A 13,524-nucleotide genomic window follows, 5' to 3' on the forward strand; every position below is an offset into this window, starting at 1 on the left:
TGAGTATTACATGAATAACAGAAAAATGTATTCACTGTGATATTTAATAATACATATTCCTAAGATTTCTCACTTCTAAAAATCTTATTTGTGAAAGTAACACATCAAGTAGTTTCATAGGATTTCTCATTAAAATTTAAATTATACTTTAGAAAAGCACAAAAGTTTAGGGGAAAATGTTACTTTGTTTTGGTAATTTTCTTCAAAAAAATCTCAATTTCCTTGTTATCTAAAATCTGAAAATTAGAAAGGTAAGTTGTAAATTACGCCAATCCATAGAGTTTTCTCTCGAAAGAACCTGGGTATCTCATTTCGACCAAAAGGAAAGCAGAGACAGCTGTCCTTTCCTTCACAGTGAACTACTCTGCACAGCACAGGTTTACCTTTAAGTCAGGAATGTTGAACTTTGAAGAAACTGCAAGGTTATTGTTCTTTGTAGTTGCCGCATGCAATTTCTCCCATGTTTGCTGACATGTTTTCTCCCCAGGAGCTGATATAAGCCAGAACTCAGTCATGTTGTTTACCAGATATTTCCTCCAAAATTAAGACTCTGAAATGTAAAACAAAACAAACTAAAAATACATTTACTACCACTTGTTTCTAAATTATTTCAGAGTGATAAGCACAGCTTGTTGCAAAATTGATTCAACAGTGGCATACAGTCCTAAACAAAGTCAAATTTATTTACCTGGATATAAGTCCATAAAAATGGGAAATTTACGATACTAGGAAAAAGTGATGATAAAGACCTAACACATGAAGCACACAATTTTGAAAAAATTACCCAACATCCTAAAATGGGAGCTAGTCAAGAAGGGAGACTATCAAAAATGTCAGCCACCAACAGTTTCAATCCCCCAAAGAAGTTGAAGAGTCACCAATTAATGAGTTTATCTTAAATTTTTAAAATAAAAAACCTAAATAGGAAGTGAAAAACCATACATAACTCTCACCTTTGAAAAAGAACTGAATCAATGTACTTCAACAGTAGCCAACAAATAAATTAGCTACATCTGGTTTAGCAAATCCTGCAAGGTCAGCCAAATTCTAATCCCTAGTCAAACTAATCTCAATCCCTAGCATATACTTAATGGCCATCAACCGCTGACAAATTTGCACACATACAAAAATACTGCCAATCAGCCTTGTAAATCAGTCTTTTATTTAAAATATGCCTGGGAGGGGTGCATAACATACAACACTATTGGATCTGAGTAGGAGGCTGTGGCTCTCACTTTCCAGAGTTCCATTAAACACACAACCCTCTTCCCCATTCTCTTTCCTTCTCCCCTTTACCCTCCTTCCTCCCTCTCTCTCTCTCTCTCACACACACACACACACACACACACACAGAAAAACAAAGCCCAAAGCCAAATCTCTTGGGAATTTAAGTAGGTAAAGCACGAAAACACAAAATATAAAAGAACTCAATATAACAGTATCATTATTTCTACTTTAATATGCTTTCATTATAACCAACATAAACTTTCTACTACCACAGCTTGTTTTTAAACCTTTCCTGAAATTTGGAGTCTTAGATAGAAGATTAACTGTCTTACAAAGTTGTCCTGATAATAAATCAAATAACGAATGTGAAAGAACTCTGCAAATTTAAACTTCCTTTAAAATGTAAAGCATGATAGTTAATTACAATAGACTTTCCTAATTTTAGAAGCCCACTGTAATTAACCCTGCCTAGTCATTTCACAATTGAAGGTGATCATAGATGTCATTCTATATACTTGTTTCTTTCCTAACTTCCATTTTAAGAGCATCTACCATATACTAGGTACTGCTCTAAATGTCTTATACATTGTCATCTCAATCTTCCTAACACCTCTGTAAGATACATATGATCCTTTCCATTTACAGATTAAAAAACATATTCAGACAGATGAGACTGGTAAAAATATAAATGCTGGTACTAAATCAATCTCTCAAGAATCCTACTCTAAGATGATTTTTCCAACATTACTGGAGAAAAAAAAAAAGCTGCACTAAGAACTACACTCTCTCAAATGGCCAACAAACTAAACAGAGCTTTTATAGTGATGGCAGGCCCAGACAAAGCCCTCAGCCTGGCCAGAAAACCAGTCTTTGATGACACATTTTTACACCTCCTCTCCTCGAAAAACGGCAGGTGATAGAATCCATTTTTAACGTCCTCTTTATGACACTGTTAAATTATCTAAACTGCAGTTTCTTCAAAGACTGTAACAATATGAGCTATTACAGTAGATGTCACTATCATACCACTTAAGAGTTCTAGAAACTCTTTTTCAGCCAACAGGTTTTCAAAAGATTTCAAGAAATAAGAAAGAGGATCACATTTTCTCATTTATAAAAGAAGACCTGCCCAACTTACTGAGTTTTCATTAGGGTTGAAAGAAATAATGTCATGTTATTTCTAAACAGAACTAGAGTCCCCTCTGGCCTTCAAAGGCTGTTCCCAGTATCCCAAGTAGGAATTATCTTGTTTACTTACTATGTTATCAATGCCACTATAATGCAGTTATCACACTATTCTGCTTCATTTTTTTCATAACATTTTTTCCTCTCCACCTGACTGGGAAATCCTGAAGGACCAAAATCATACCTTCTTTTCTAACGCCCTGAAAGCCCAGCATATACAATTCCTGTCAACATCAGGGACTTTATAAATGCTTGTTTTATGATAAAATGAAATACACCAATGACTCTGAACCAATCAAAAATTCTGATTGGAGGGAAAAAAAATTAGAGCCATAGAAATATTAAAATGTTTTTAAACTTTTTTTTTAACTTAAGAGTCTTTCAGAAAACCCTAGAATAACATAGACATTAAAGACTGGTAAAGCTGCAAGTAACTAAGCCTTTGTCTTTCATTATTTTAAGTGTGAATACAGAAATACAAAAAAGAGGGATTGAGAAAGAACCTCTAGGTACTTTAGGCAAAGCAATGGCCTCATTTCTTCTATCCTCTGGTCAAAGCAAACTAACTATACAAGAGGAACCTGATGGGAAAGACAAGCTACTGAAGTATCTAAGGATAAATGTAAGAACTGCTCATAAGAAAAGCATCAGTAAGTCTTCTGCAAAATCCCTGTTTTTAAACAAATTATTTTTTAAACAATGCTCACTGTTATCCGGTCACTTAGACAAGTCACATAAAAAATTTTCTCTTTGAAATTTAAGTACAATTTAAGCTCAGTTCCAACAAACTAATCTCTGCAGATGAACATATTTGTGTGTGTGTCAGGGAGAAAGGGATGGTAAAAAAAAAGAAATCCATGTTACAAAACACATATCCCTTCCTCTCTGAGCTGCACAGAAACAGTCAAACCTGCCCAAAAAGTCTGGACACTTCTACCTCTGTTGACTGCTTCAACTCACTGGTTTTTATGCCTAATTATTTCCCTTTGTTTCTTCTTGTATTCTGGAAGTCAGGCATTAACATAGGCAAATCACATGTTAAACAAAAGAGAAAATGATTTAAAAGGCATTCCTCAAAACTCAGATCAAGGTTTAAGGCCCCCTGTTATATGTGTGCATTCGGTTGCTCTCTGGGTGGTCTTTTTTAGATTACAGTTTAGATGCTGAACACTCCCAAACTGTTAGCTCCAGCCTAGGCTCCTCTGTGCATCCAGAGCTGTACGCAACAAGTCTCAGCTACAAGATATTTCCACCTGAATATCTCAAAAAACAAAAACACATTTCTAGTCAAACTCCTAATCTCTTCCCCCAAACCTGGTCCTACTTCAGTGTTCCCTTAGCACACTAGTAGCCTGCAATACTGGACAACCATAATTGTCAAATGTCATCAGATAGCAGCCAATACTTCTTGCGCACTTCCTACCTACCAGCACCAGTTAAAACAGTTTATATGGATTAACTCATTTAGCATACTGGATGGACAGTAGTTATACAAGAAGAAACCAAGGCACAGAAAGTGCCTCATAAATTATGATATATATATTATAGTGCATTATCATGTCATGTATCACATGAGTGTCATATATCACATGCTTATATGCTAAGCATGAATGTGTTATATGCTCTCATAGCACCTTTTCAATATTTCCTTGAGAGACACTTTTTATTGGTATCTTTCTGCCAGATAAACTGCACATTAGAGGAGGTGGAAAGCATAATAGTTTTTGTTCACAAGTGTATTCTCAGTCCTGGCACAGAAGCTGGTATGCAGAACCTCAAAAACTGTTTGTTGAATATTCCTGAATGAATACATAACAGTGAAGATGAAACAAGTAATAAAGTACCTTGCTTATAAATTGATTTGGTCCCCTTTACTTCCTTTACATTAAAAGAAAAATCAATTTCACTGAAATATCACTTATATACAATAAAATGTACCCACAAGAGCACATTAGATGAGTTTTTGACAAACACATACACTTGTGTAACCACCACCAAAACCAAGGTTAAAAACATTTCTGTCTTCCCAAACCCTTCCCTCACATGTAGGGTCAGTCAATCCCAATCCCACTGTTGACCTTGGGCAGATGCTAATCTGTTTTTTTGTCGCACTCTAGGCTCATTGGGCCTGATCTAGAATTCCAGTGTAAACGGAAGTCCACACTGCATTCTCTTTCGTATCTGGCTTCCTTTGCTCAGCATGGCTCTGATACTTGTCCATGTCCTGTGTAGCGATTCATTCTGTTTTACTTCTTAAGTGTTCCGTTACATGAATGTACTATGGTTTGTGGTTCCATTCACCTGTTGATAAGACATTTGGATTGTAACTGGTTTGGGGCCACTAACAACAAAGAACATTCCTTTTCAAAGCTTTTGTGAAAATACATATTCACTTCTCTTAGATAAACATCTGGAAGTAGAATTTCTGAGTCAAATGATTAATCTATATTTAACTTTATAAGAAGTCACCAAACTTTTCCAAAGTAGATGAAGTATTTTGCATTTCATTAGCAAGATACACAGGTCCAGCTGTTTCACACGCCCACCAACACTTAGTGCTGTAAGCCTTTTTAGTTTGAGCTATTCCAGTGGGTTGTAGCTCTCATTTCCGTGATGGTTACAGTTCAGGATCTTTTCACCTTATCAGTCAGTTGTATCTCTTCTTTGTGAAGTTTCTATTCAAATATTGTGTCCATTTTTTTTTTTAATTCCATTGACCTTACTGAGCTAGTTTTTCATATGATCCTGGTGTAATTTCTTTGAGAGATGTGTGTGTATAAAACATATATTCTGTGCCTTGCCTTTCCTTAATGGTGCTCTTAGAAGTTTTCAATTCTGATGTCCAGTTTATCAACTTTTTCTTTTATATGATTCGCTTACCCCAGGGTCACAAGGATTTATCCTGCTTGTAGTTCAGAGAAATTCCTGAAGCTTTGTTTAGAGTTTTCAACAATTCAGGACAAAATTCATTTTCTTCAAAAATTTTTCCTGCTTCTCTTTCCCTTTTCTGAGACAGAAATGGCATGTATATTAAACCACCTGACATTGTCCCACACATCACTGAGCTTCCTTTTTCTTTTTTTTTCCAACTGTTTTTCTCTCTACACTTCAGTTTATAAACTTCCTTGCTACATCTTCTCGTTGGTTGACCTTTTCTTCACAGTTATCTGCTATTTGTCTCAAAAAGTGAATTTTTCACTCTCGGTGTATTTTTCAGCCTTAGAAGTTCCGTCTTTTAAAACTTCTTTCTTCATTATGTTCATGTTTTCTATTAAATCCCTGGGCATATCTGTAATTCACAATATTAAATTGTTGATCACTGGATTTTCTTTTCTTTTAAGAATGTTGTGTTTTAATGTATGTAAACATAGAGGAGATTCACTTTGCTATACAGCAGAAGCTAACACAACTGTAAAGCAACTCTACTCCAATAAAACCTAATTAAAAAAATATATAAAAGAATGTTATGCTTTAAAAAAGGTCCCCCCCCCTAAAAAAACAGGGGATTCCCAGGTGGTCCAGTGGTTGGGACTCCATTTTCAATGGTGAGGGCCCAGGTTCAATCCCTAATCAGGGAACTAAGATATCTGCAAGACACTTGGTACGACCAAAAAAATAAATATTAATAAAAGTATGTTGCGCTTTGTTCTGACAGTCAATTAAGTTATTTAAGCTTTTAGCATGTTTCATTCAAGGCTGGTGTTACATTGGGTTGGCCAAAAAATTCTTTTGGGTTTTCTTGTAAAACCTCAAGGAAAAACCCAAAAGAAAATTTTGGCCAGCCCAATACTTTGTTAGGTTAGGTCGAAATCTTTACTCTGGTGCTAACTTAGCCCTACCAGTTAAGATCTGACCTTCCTGGGATTCCTCGGGATGCCCCAGGTATTCATAAGGTATTCATAAAGCCCTTCAGCACCATGAGTTCTGCCAACTGTCTAGTTTAAAGCTCTCTAGTCATTCTCTGCTGGACTGTACCTGTGCCTGAAGCATGAGATCAGGTCTTTTTGTCTCACTGGGAACTGCAGCCACAAAGAATCCAAAGGCCAGCTTCAGGAAACGCAATGTAAACACCAGGGCACTGCACTGAGAATATGAAGACTTGGAATCTAATCCCAGTTTTGCATGTCATCGTCTGCGTAAATGTCTTCCTTTGCAAAATGAGAGGTTTGGATTCCCACATCCAGGATCCTTTTTTGCTCCTATATTCCATGAATCTATACTGGGTAAGACCTAGGACTCTTTTTTTAATTTTCTCGTTAAGCCCTTCAAGTAAATCAGATGATCAATCAGGTTTTAGAACCACTGTAGTAAAACAAGCATTTCCATGATTATTTAGTGAATTATACAGTAAATGTTACATGAAATGGCAACCATTCCTTAATAAGATGGCTACACGTCATATCATCACTATCAAGAATCACACAGTGCTGTCAGTTCTATAATGCAGGAATGATTTTTGTTCTATGGAATGCAGAAACTTTAAATGTATCAACCCACTTTTCGATGCATTCTATGGTGGCTTATGAACTTAAAAAATAAGTGAAAAGCAAAATGATATATGAAATCAAGTACAGAACAAAACAAAATCTGGGTAAACTATATTGTTTTGCTCAAGAAACACAATTTTATTTCATTTGTGAAGGAGAGAACATAGAGGATTTTAATGCCATATATATAAATAGGTGGTTTTGTGACCACAGTGTAGAGTCCTGATTCACTCCCAAAACTTCTTGAAAATTTTTTCCAAGGCTGAAAAAACTGCTCTAGGGACTTCCCCTGGAGGTCCAGTGGCAAGGATAGGGGTTCGATCCCTGACTGGGGAGCTAGGGTGCCACAACTTTTTTTTTTTTTTAATTTAAAAAAAAAAAAAAATTGCTCCAGGTAATGGGAGGCTGTACGTGTTAAGCTGCTTCAGTGGTGTCCAACTCCTTGTGACCCCGGGGACTGTGGCCTGCCAGACTCCTCGGGCCATGGATTCTCCAGGCATGAATACTAGAGTGGGTTGCCATGCCCTCCTCCAAGAGTAGAAAGAAAACAAGGCACACGATAAGATAAAAAAATCAAGCAGAATGCACTGGAAGCACAAGAGAAACACTAGTCAAATTTCTTAAAATACGTCGATCTCGTCTGACTGCAATAAGTACGCTTTTTTTCAACAGTAACAAGTCTTTTCCAAAACGGAAGGAAGGAAAGGAGAGAAGAGAAGAGAAGCCCGGGCTCACGGCTTGGAGCCAGTTTACTCCATCACTGTACCATCCGCCTCTAAGAATTTAAAGGCAGCGGATTATTTTCCGACCACAAGTGATCAGGATGCGAAATAAAAAGAGTCAAGTAGGGACTTGCCTGACAGTCCAGTGGTTAAGCCTGTGCTTCCACTGCAGGGGTCATGGATTCAAGAGCACTAAAATCCCACATGCCTTGCAGTGTACCCCTACCCCAAAAGATGAGTAAATAACAACTATCACGGTAACACAAGAGGTGAGGATAATAAACCCAAACAGATACTAGCACTTTTTTTGTGGCTGAAGGTAAGAGCCTGACCCAAGACAGGGGCAACCACAAAAAAAAAAGAGCATCCCAGTAAGTGCTCCAATATTTAACTGCTTTCAAGAAACCAACGCCTCAGTCTCTGAAATGCAACCACCTTTCACAGTAAATTTAAATTTCACAAGAAAGACTGGTGCTGGTCTACATGCAAAAAACATCCTTTTTCAGTCCTTGAAAATACCAAGCTTTCACTAAAGTGGCTTATTTCAACCTGCACAAGGAGGAATACCTCAGATATCATGAAATATCACACAGCCTTCCAACTGTGACACATCAACTTCGAACAGAACTGATCACAGTGCAAAAGAGCCACAATCCATCCATCTTCAAAGGTTGCTACATTCTTCCCCTGAAATTTTAATACCACACAAATAAAAGGTAAGAATTACCTGAATGGTAACTTCTGAATGAATGAATGATTCTGAATGCTAAATTCTATCCTTCAACAAGGAAACATCTTAACTGGGATTGTTGGAGGGGCTTGCTCACAATAAAACTTGTTTAAATAAAAGCTTCCAATAACAACAAGGAATTTTACCTCCCAAGGGAGACTTTAGTGATTTACATGTAAGTTTAAAATTGTTAGGACACACACCTTCTTTAAATCATTCTTAACTTTTGTGTTGTTTTGTCTTCAACTGAAACAGCATTTATAGATGGCCTATAATCACATTAAGGATTACCTGAACTTCATGCCATAAATATCCTGAAATGTGAAAGAACTTTAGTGGATGTATTTTATAAACAGCCATCTTTTTTACATCTTTGTATATGGCCAGAAATACATTTGCAAAAGCCAAGCCTTACTTAGGCATAGATGCCATCATAAAAACAGAAACAAGCCAGAAAGATAACAACATATAACACAATGTTTAAAAAAAAAAAAAACAAAACCTCTTGCAATTTCTGCTAAAGCAAGTTGAATCCATAGACAGGCAAAGAGGGCACTGTACCATTACTGAAAGGAATCACCAGAACCTTCCGAGCCCCCAGACATTTCCTCTCTGCCACAGGCAACTCAACACTTTCCCAGGGAGCAAACAATTCCTTCCATGCCAGGGAACTCCCTGACTCTACACTCATTGTCTCCCAAAATGTTACTTCCCTTCTCTTTCAGGTTGCTATCTGAAATTAGTGACTGAATCACAACACCACATTTTTCACCAGAAGGTGTTAATATCTCTAAGAGGATGTATTCTAGCCTGAAATTCAACAAGCCAAAGACTTGAAACAAGTCTGCTCTCCCCAATTCGTCACTCAAGTAAGCTTGAGATCCTGTTTCCTGGTAATGACAACCACTTACTGAATATGCGCTATGTGATCAGCACTCAACATGTTAAGCAATTTTGTACTTGATTCCTTCGAGGAAGATGGTATCACCACCCCTATTTGCAGATGAGAGGGCAATTAATGAAATGTCTTGCCCAAGGTCACAGAGCTAGTGACTACATACATTTTACAAGCAAGTTTATTAAAACTCTTAAACTCTATATCCCCAACATATAGTAGAGGGCCTGTCAATAAGAAGCACTCAGGTATATGTTCAACAGACAAAGGATGCCATTGCACAGGGTGTTGTACAACCAAATGGTATCTCTCTCCTCCAGGAGGAGTTTGGAAATGTCTGAGATCATTTTAGGTTGTCCCAACATGGGGGTCACTACCACCATTTAGCGGCTGATGGCCAAACAAGAGACAGTTCTGTCCAAAATGCCAACAGCACCCACGGAGAAACACTGAACTATAGGCTAGCTCATTAACAACAACGACAAAAACAACTGTCATAGTTAAGTCAATCCACCTGTTAACCACCTTTATTTACAAATAACTTCCTATCCATGGATAGTTTGCATAAAGTATCTTAAAAGATACATCAACCTCTTTCTATACAACACCATTTTTACATCTGTCTAGCATTTTATTTTCAAATACACAGCTAAGGTTGCATCTTCTGGTCTATGATGGAACCAAAGCACCTCTCCTCCACTGCCCTAAGGACTCCTCTTGGAAATCAATAAATATACAGCAGATATGCCAGATCTGCTACACCTGTGGAACAGAATTTTGCTTCATTATCAAGAATACAGTTTGAATTTTCTAGTTCCAAGGATCACTCATGTCGAAAGGAAAATTTAGATTGCCCAGTTTCACCGCTTGAGCTGTCTTTTCAAGAGTACCATGCTAATGGTTTCTACTACGTCTTTAAAATATCAGTGAAATGTGAGCTGAACATGAATTAGATTGTAAATAAAAAGGTATAAAGTTGCATATCCGAAGAGTGCAAAAGGTTTACTCTGGCAGATGAGAACACGTACCAGAACAAAATTCAACTAAGAGGTATGTATTTCCATGGGGTCACAGAGTCAGACATGACTGAAGTACTGAGCACACACACTCACTCGGTGCAAACTGCAGATCCCCCTGAGCAGACTCAAGCTTAAAAGACGACTGATCACTTAGGGACTGGGGGACCACAAGGAGACCCTTTGGCAAAGGTTTATTTTGGCATTCCAGCTTTGTTCTTCTGCCAATGCAATTATTTCGAAAGTGTGTAAATAATCAGAGAATCACACTTTTGAAGCCCAAGTGTTTCTTTTTAGATAGAACTAATGTAAATATGGCTCCAAAGACAGACATATCAAAAAATAAAAGCGATCATTTACTGCCCAGTTCTAAAAGCAGTATTACCCAAACCATCTAGCTTTCAGCATTTACTTTAGTCAGACCCCGAGTACTGTTTCTTTAGATTTTATCTAGTCCCTGCAAGATACACCAAAAGAGAAGAAGATCCGGGAGTTTTGAGACACAATCCCGAGGTTCCCTCTTCAGCACAATTTGAGACGTGCTAGTTGCCAGAGAACCGTGATTGACAAGCTGAGCACTTTTTGCCCACCCTGCTGCTTATTATCTCCTCCAGCTGAACTGTAAACTGAACAGCTTCACCCAAGCTAACTAAAAACTGGTTTTTAAAGCACGGACCACCTCTGCAGAATCCCTTTGAAGCTGTCCTACTCAAGTTTCACCGAAAGTGCTGAATCAAAGGTAAGAATGCACTAGGAGAAACTCACCCTTCTCTCTAGAGAGACTGTGGTTAAGTACTGGGCAGGTAATTGGCAGTCAGAAGACAGTATAAGTTATGCTAGACTTAAAACACATCATCTGATCTGTTTCTAGGTCCAAGAGTCTATCTAGATAGGTCCCGGTCTATACAATGAATGGCATTTTCATCCACTTCCTCTCAAAGACCTGTAAGAAGCAAACAAACATGCAAGGGGCTTCCGGGGCGGCCCAGTGGTGAAGAATCCGCCTCGCAATGCAGGGGACATGGGTTCGATCCCTGGCCAGAGAAGATCCCACATGCCTCAGGACAACTAAAACACGACTACTGAGCCAGCGCGCTACAGACTCTGTGCTTCACAAAAAAAGCACACAACTTGAGAAACCCGCACACCACAGCTAGAGACTCCCCCCCGCCCCCCTGGCCCGCGGCAACTAGAGAAAGCCGGCTCATAGCAAGGAAGACCCAGCGCAATTAAAAACACAATAATTTTTTTTTTAATGTAATTCCTGTGACTGTTGTTCAATAAAAGGTATTCGGGAGTAGATGACAGTATCAAAGTATAAGTTTGGAAGACCAAAACAGATCTTCACAAAAGAGTCTCCCCAACCCCCAAATGATCCAACATCTCCTCTGTACTTCGGGGCTAATGGGGGGGGGGGCGGGGGAGGGGGTAGCTACAATGACACTCAGTGAGGAGTGCAAACACAATCGAATCTTTTCTCCCCCTTTGCTCCTCTGTTTCTCAGGTGATTCAATTTGCCTGTGTGACTCCTCCAGTTTCTTTTCAGGGTTTCTTGCCTACTCTTCCCCCATTCTAATTAAAAAAAAAAAAAAAACAAAAACGCTCTGAGTTCTCTGGAATCCCGTTCTTTCCCCTGTCACAGGGACCCTGCGTCCTCGCTGAGGGTCTCCTAGACCCTCTAAATTACCATCACCTACTCGCAAGCACGTACGCCCAGGGGAAGCTGTACCGCTCGCTGTGACCTCACACACACCACCCCGGATCCTCGTCTGGGCCACTCTGTTACCTTTCGTCCCCCTGAGCGAGGATTCGCTGTGACCCTTACCCCAACCCAAGGAGAAACGCCTCAGACCCGCAGTGTTTATGTCTGCCTCTGCCACAGAACAGCCCCTAGGGCCCATTCTCTTTTCCCCTCCTTCCCTTCCCCTTAGAGACAGAACCCAGGCCCACGGCGGCGACAAACTCGCGCCGAGAAACCAGACACGGCCGCCCAACCGGCGGCTCCAACGCCACAGCCTCGGCCCCCGCGCCCGCCCCCATCCCTCCCAAGCGGCGACCGCAGCGCGAGCTTCAGCTCGGCCGGGGTTCCCGAGGCGGGGTAGCCATCGCTCACTGACCCAGGGAAGTGTCAAACGAGGACGTGACGGCAGTAACAGGCAGAGAGGCGGACAGCCTGACAGGCGTTAACGGCTCAGCGCTCCATCCCCTCCCCGACCTAAGCTCGGGCCTCACGGCTTCCTCGACCCCGGCGCCTACGGAGCAAGTCACGTGCCAGCCAGGACGGTCAGCTGACCGCGGCGCGCGCCGCCCCGCCTACGTGCGCCGCTCCGCCTACGCGCGCGCCACTGCGCAGCCGCCAAGGCCGAGCCCTCGGAAGAGGAGCCGGGCTGGGAGGCTCCCCGGGAGCGGGAGTCTGAGCGGGCGGAGCTCTTCCGGGGTGGGTGGGGTTTCTGCTTCTGGAGTTCCGCCCGAGTCCCGTCCGCCACCTATGCATTTCATCGCTGCCATCCTTAAGGTTATCCCGGTTTTGTTCAAGTTTCTGCGGCTCGGACTTTGCCTCCAGGCTTCTCCACTCAGGATTTTCTTCGGACAGCCCGGTTTTCTGAGTAATATCCTTAAGAGTTCCCTTCAGCCTCTGATTCACCTTTTCCTTTCAGTCCACTTCGAGTTAATTCCATAAATGTCTTTAGAGCGTTTACTATGCACTCGTCATTGTGCTCATTTTCTTAGGATTGTCTACCGGCGTGAATCACTCCTTGCAGGAGAGAGTTTATAATCTAGTTCGGGCGTCTATGAGGCATGTGATAAACATCGGATAGTTGGAACCACAGTAGATAAAAATGAAAACCAAACAAGGTTACAGGGCAGAGGCAGGGACAGGAGAAATCATATCCTTTGGGAGAAAAAAAGATAGCAAGCCGCTCTCCTGAGCCGTGCATATTTCATTAGCTTGGGAAGGTAGCTGGTATTATTTTGGTTTAGAACATAGTTTAGAAACGTTAGAGAATTTTTTTTTTTAGACAACTTTTTAATTCAGTTTTTGGTTTTCATTCCTATTGTGCAATTAGTTTCAAATACTTTCCCCACATAGTTTCATTGAAACATTTATCTTCTTCCCTTGAAGAAATTATGAGGAGAAAACAAATCTTCTCTATGCATTAAAAATCAAAAACTTTTTTATTTTTTAATTCAGTACTTTTATATTAGGGAAGGTGAAGAGCTAGAGATCACAGAGCTGTCTGGCACAAGGGAATAGACATAT

General features: G+C 40.0%; 1 protein-coding gene across 1 annotated transcript in view; it reads right to left on the reverse strand.

The window, feature by feature from the left end:
• ATP6V1C1 (ATPase H+ transporting V1 subunit C1) overlaps nt 1-12,543 on the reverse strand; it is a 36,845-nt gene extending 24,302 nt beyond the window's left edge. Inside the window, exons 1-2 of the mRNA XM_043483638.1 lie at nt 12,380-12,543; nt 384-550 (exon numbers count right to left, since the gene is read on the reverse strand). Of these exons, the coding sequence (XP_043339573.1) occupies nt 384-515 (132 nt within the window). The 5' untranslated portion in view covers nt 516-550; nt 12,380-12,543. The remainder of the gene's footprint in view (nt 1-383; nt 551-12,379) is intronic.
• Nucleotides 12,544-13,524: the final 981 nt, after the last annotated feature.

This window comes from Cervus canadensis, chromosome 12 (genome assembly GCF_019320065.1).
Source record: "Cervus canadensis isolate Bull #8, Minnesota chromosome 12, ASM1932006v1, whole genome shotgun sequence".
NCBI lineage: Eukaryota > Metazoa > Chordata > Mammalia > Artiodactyla > Cervidae > Cervus > Cervus canadensis.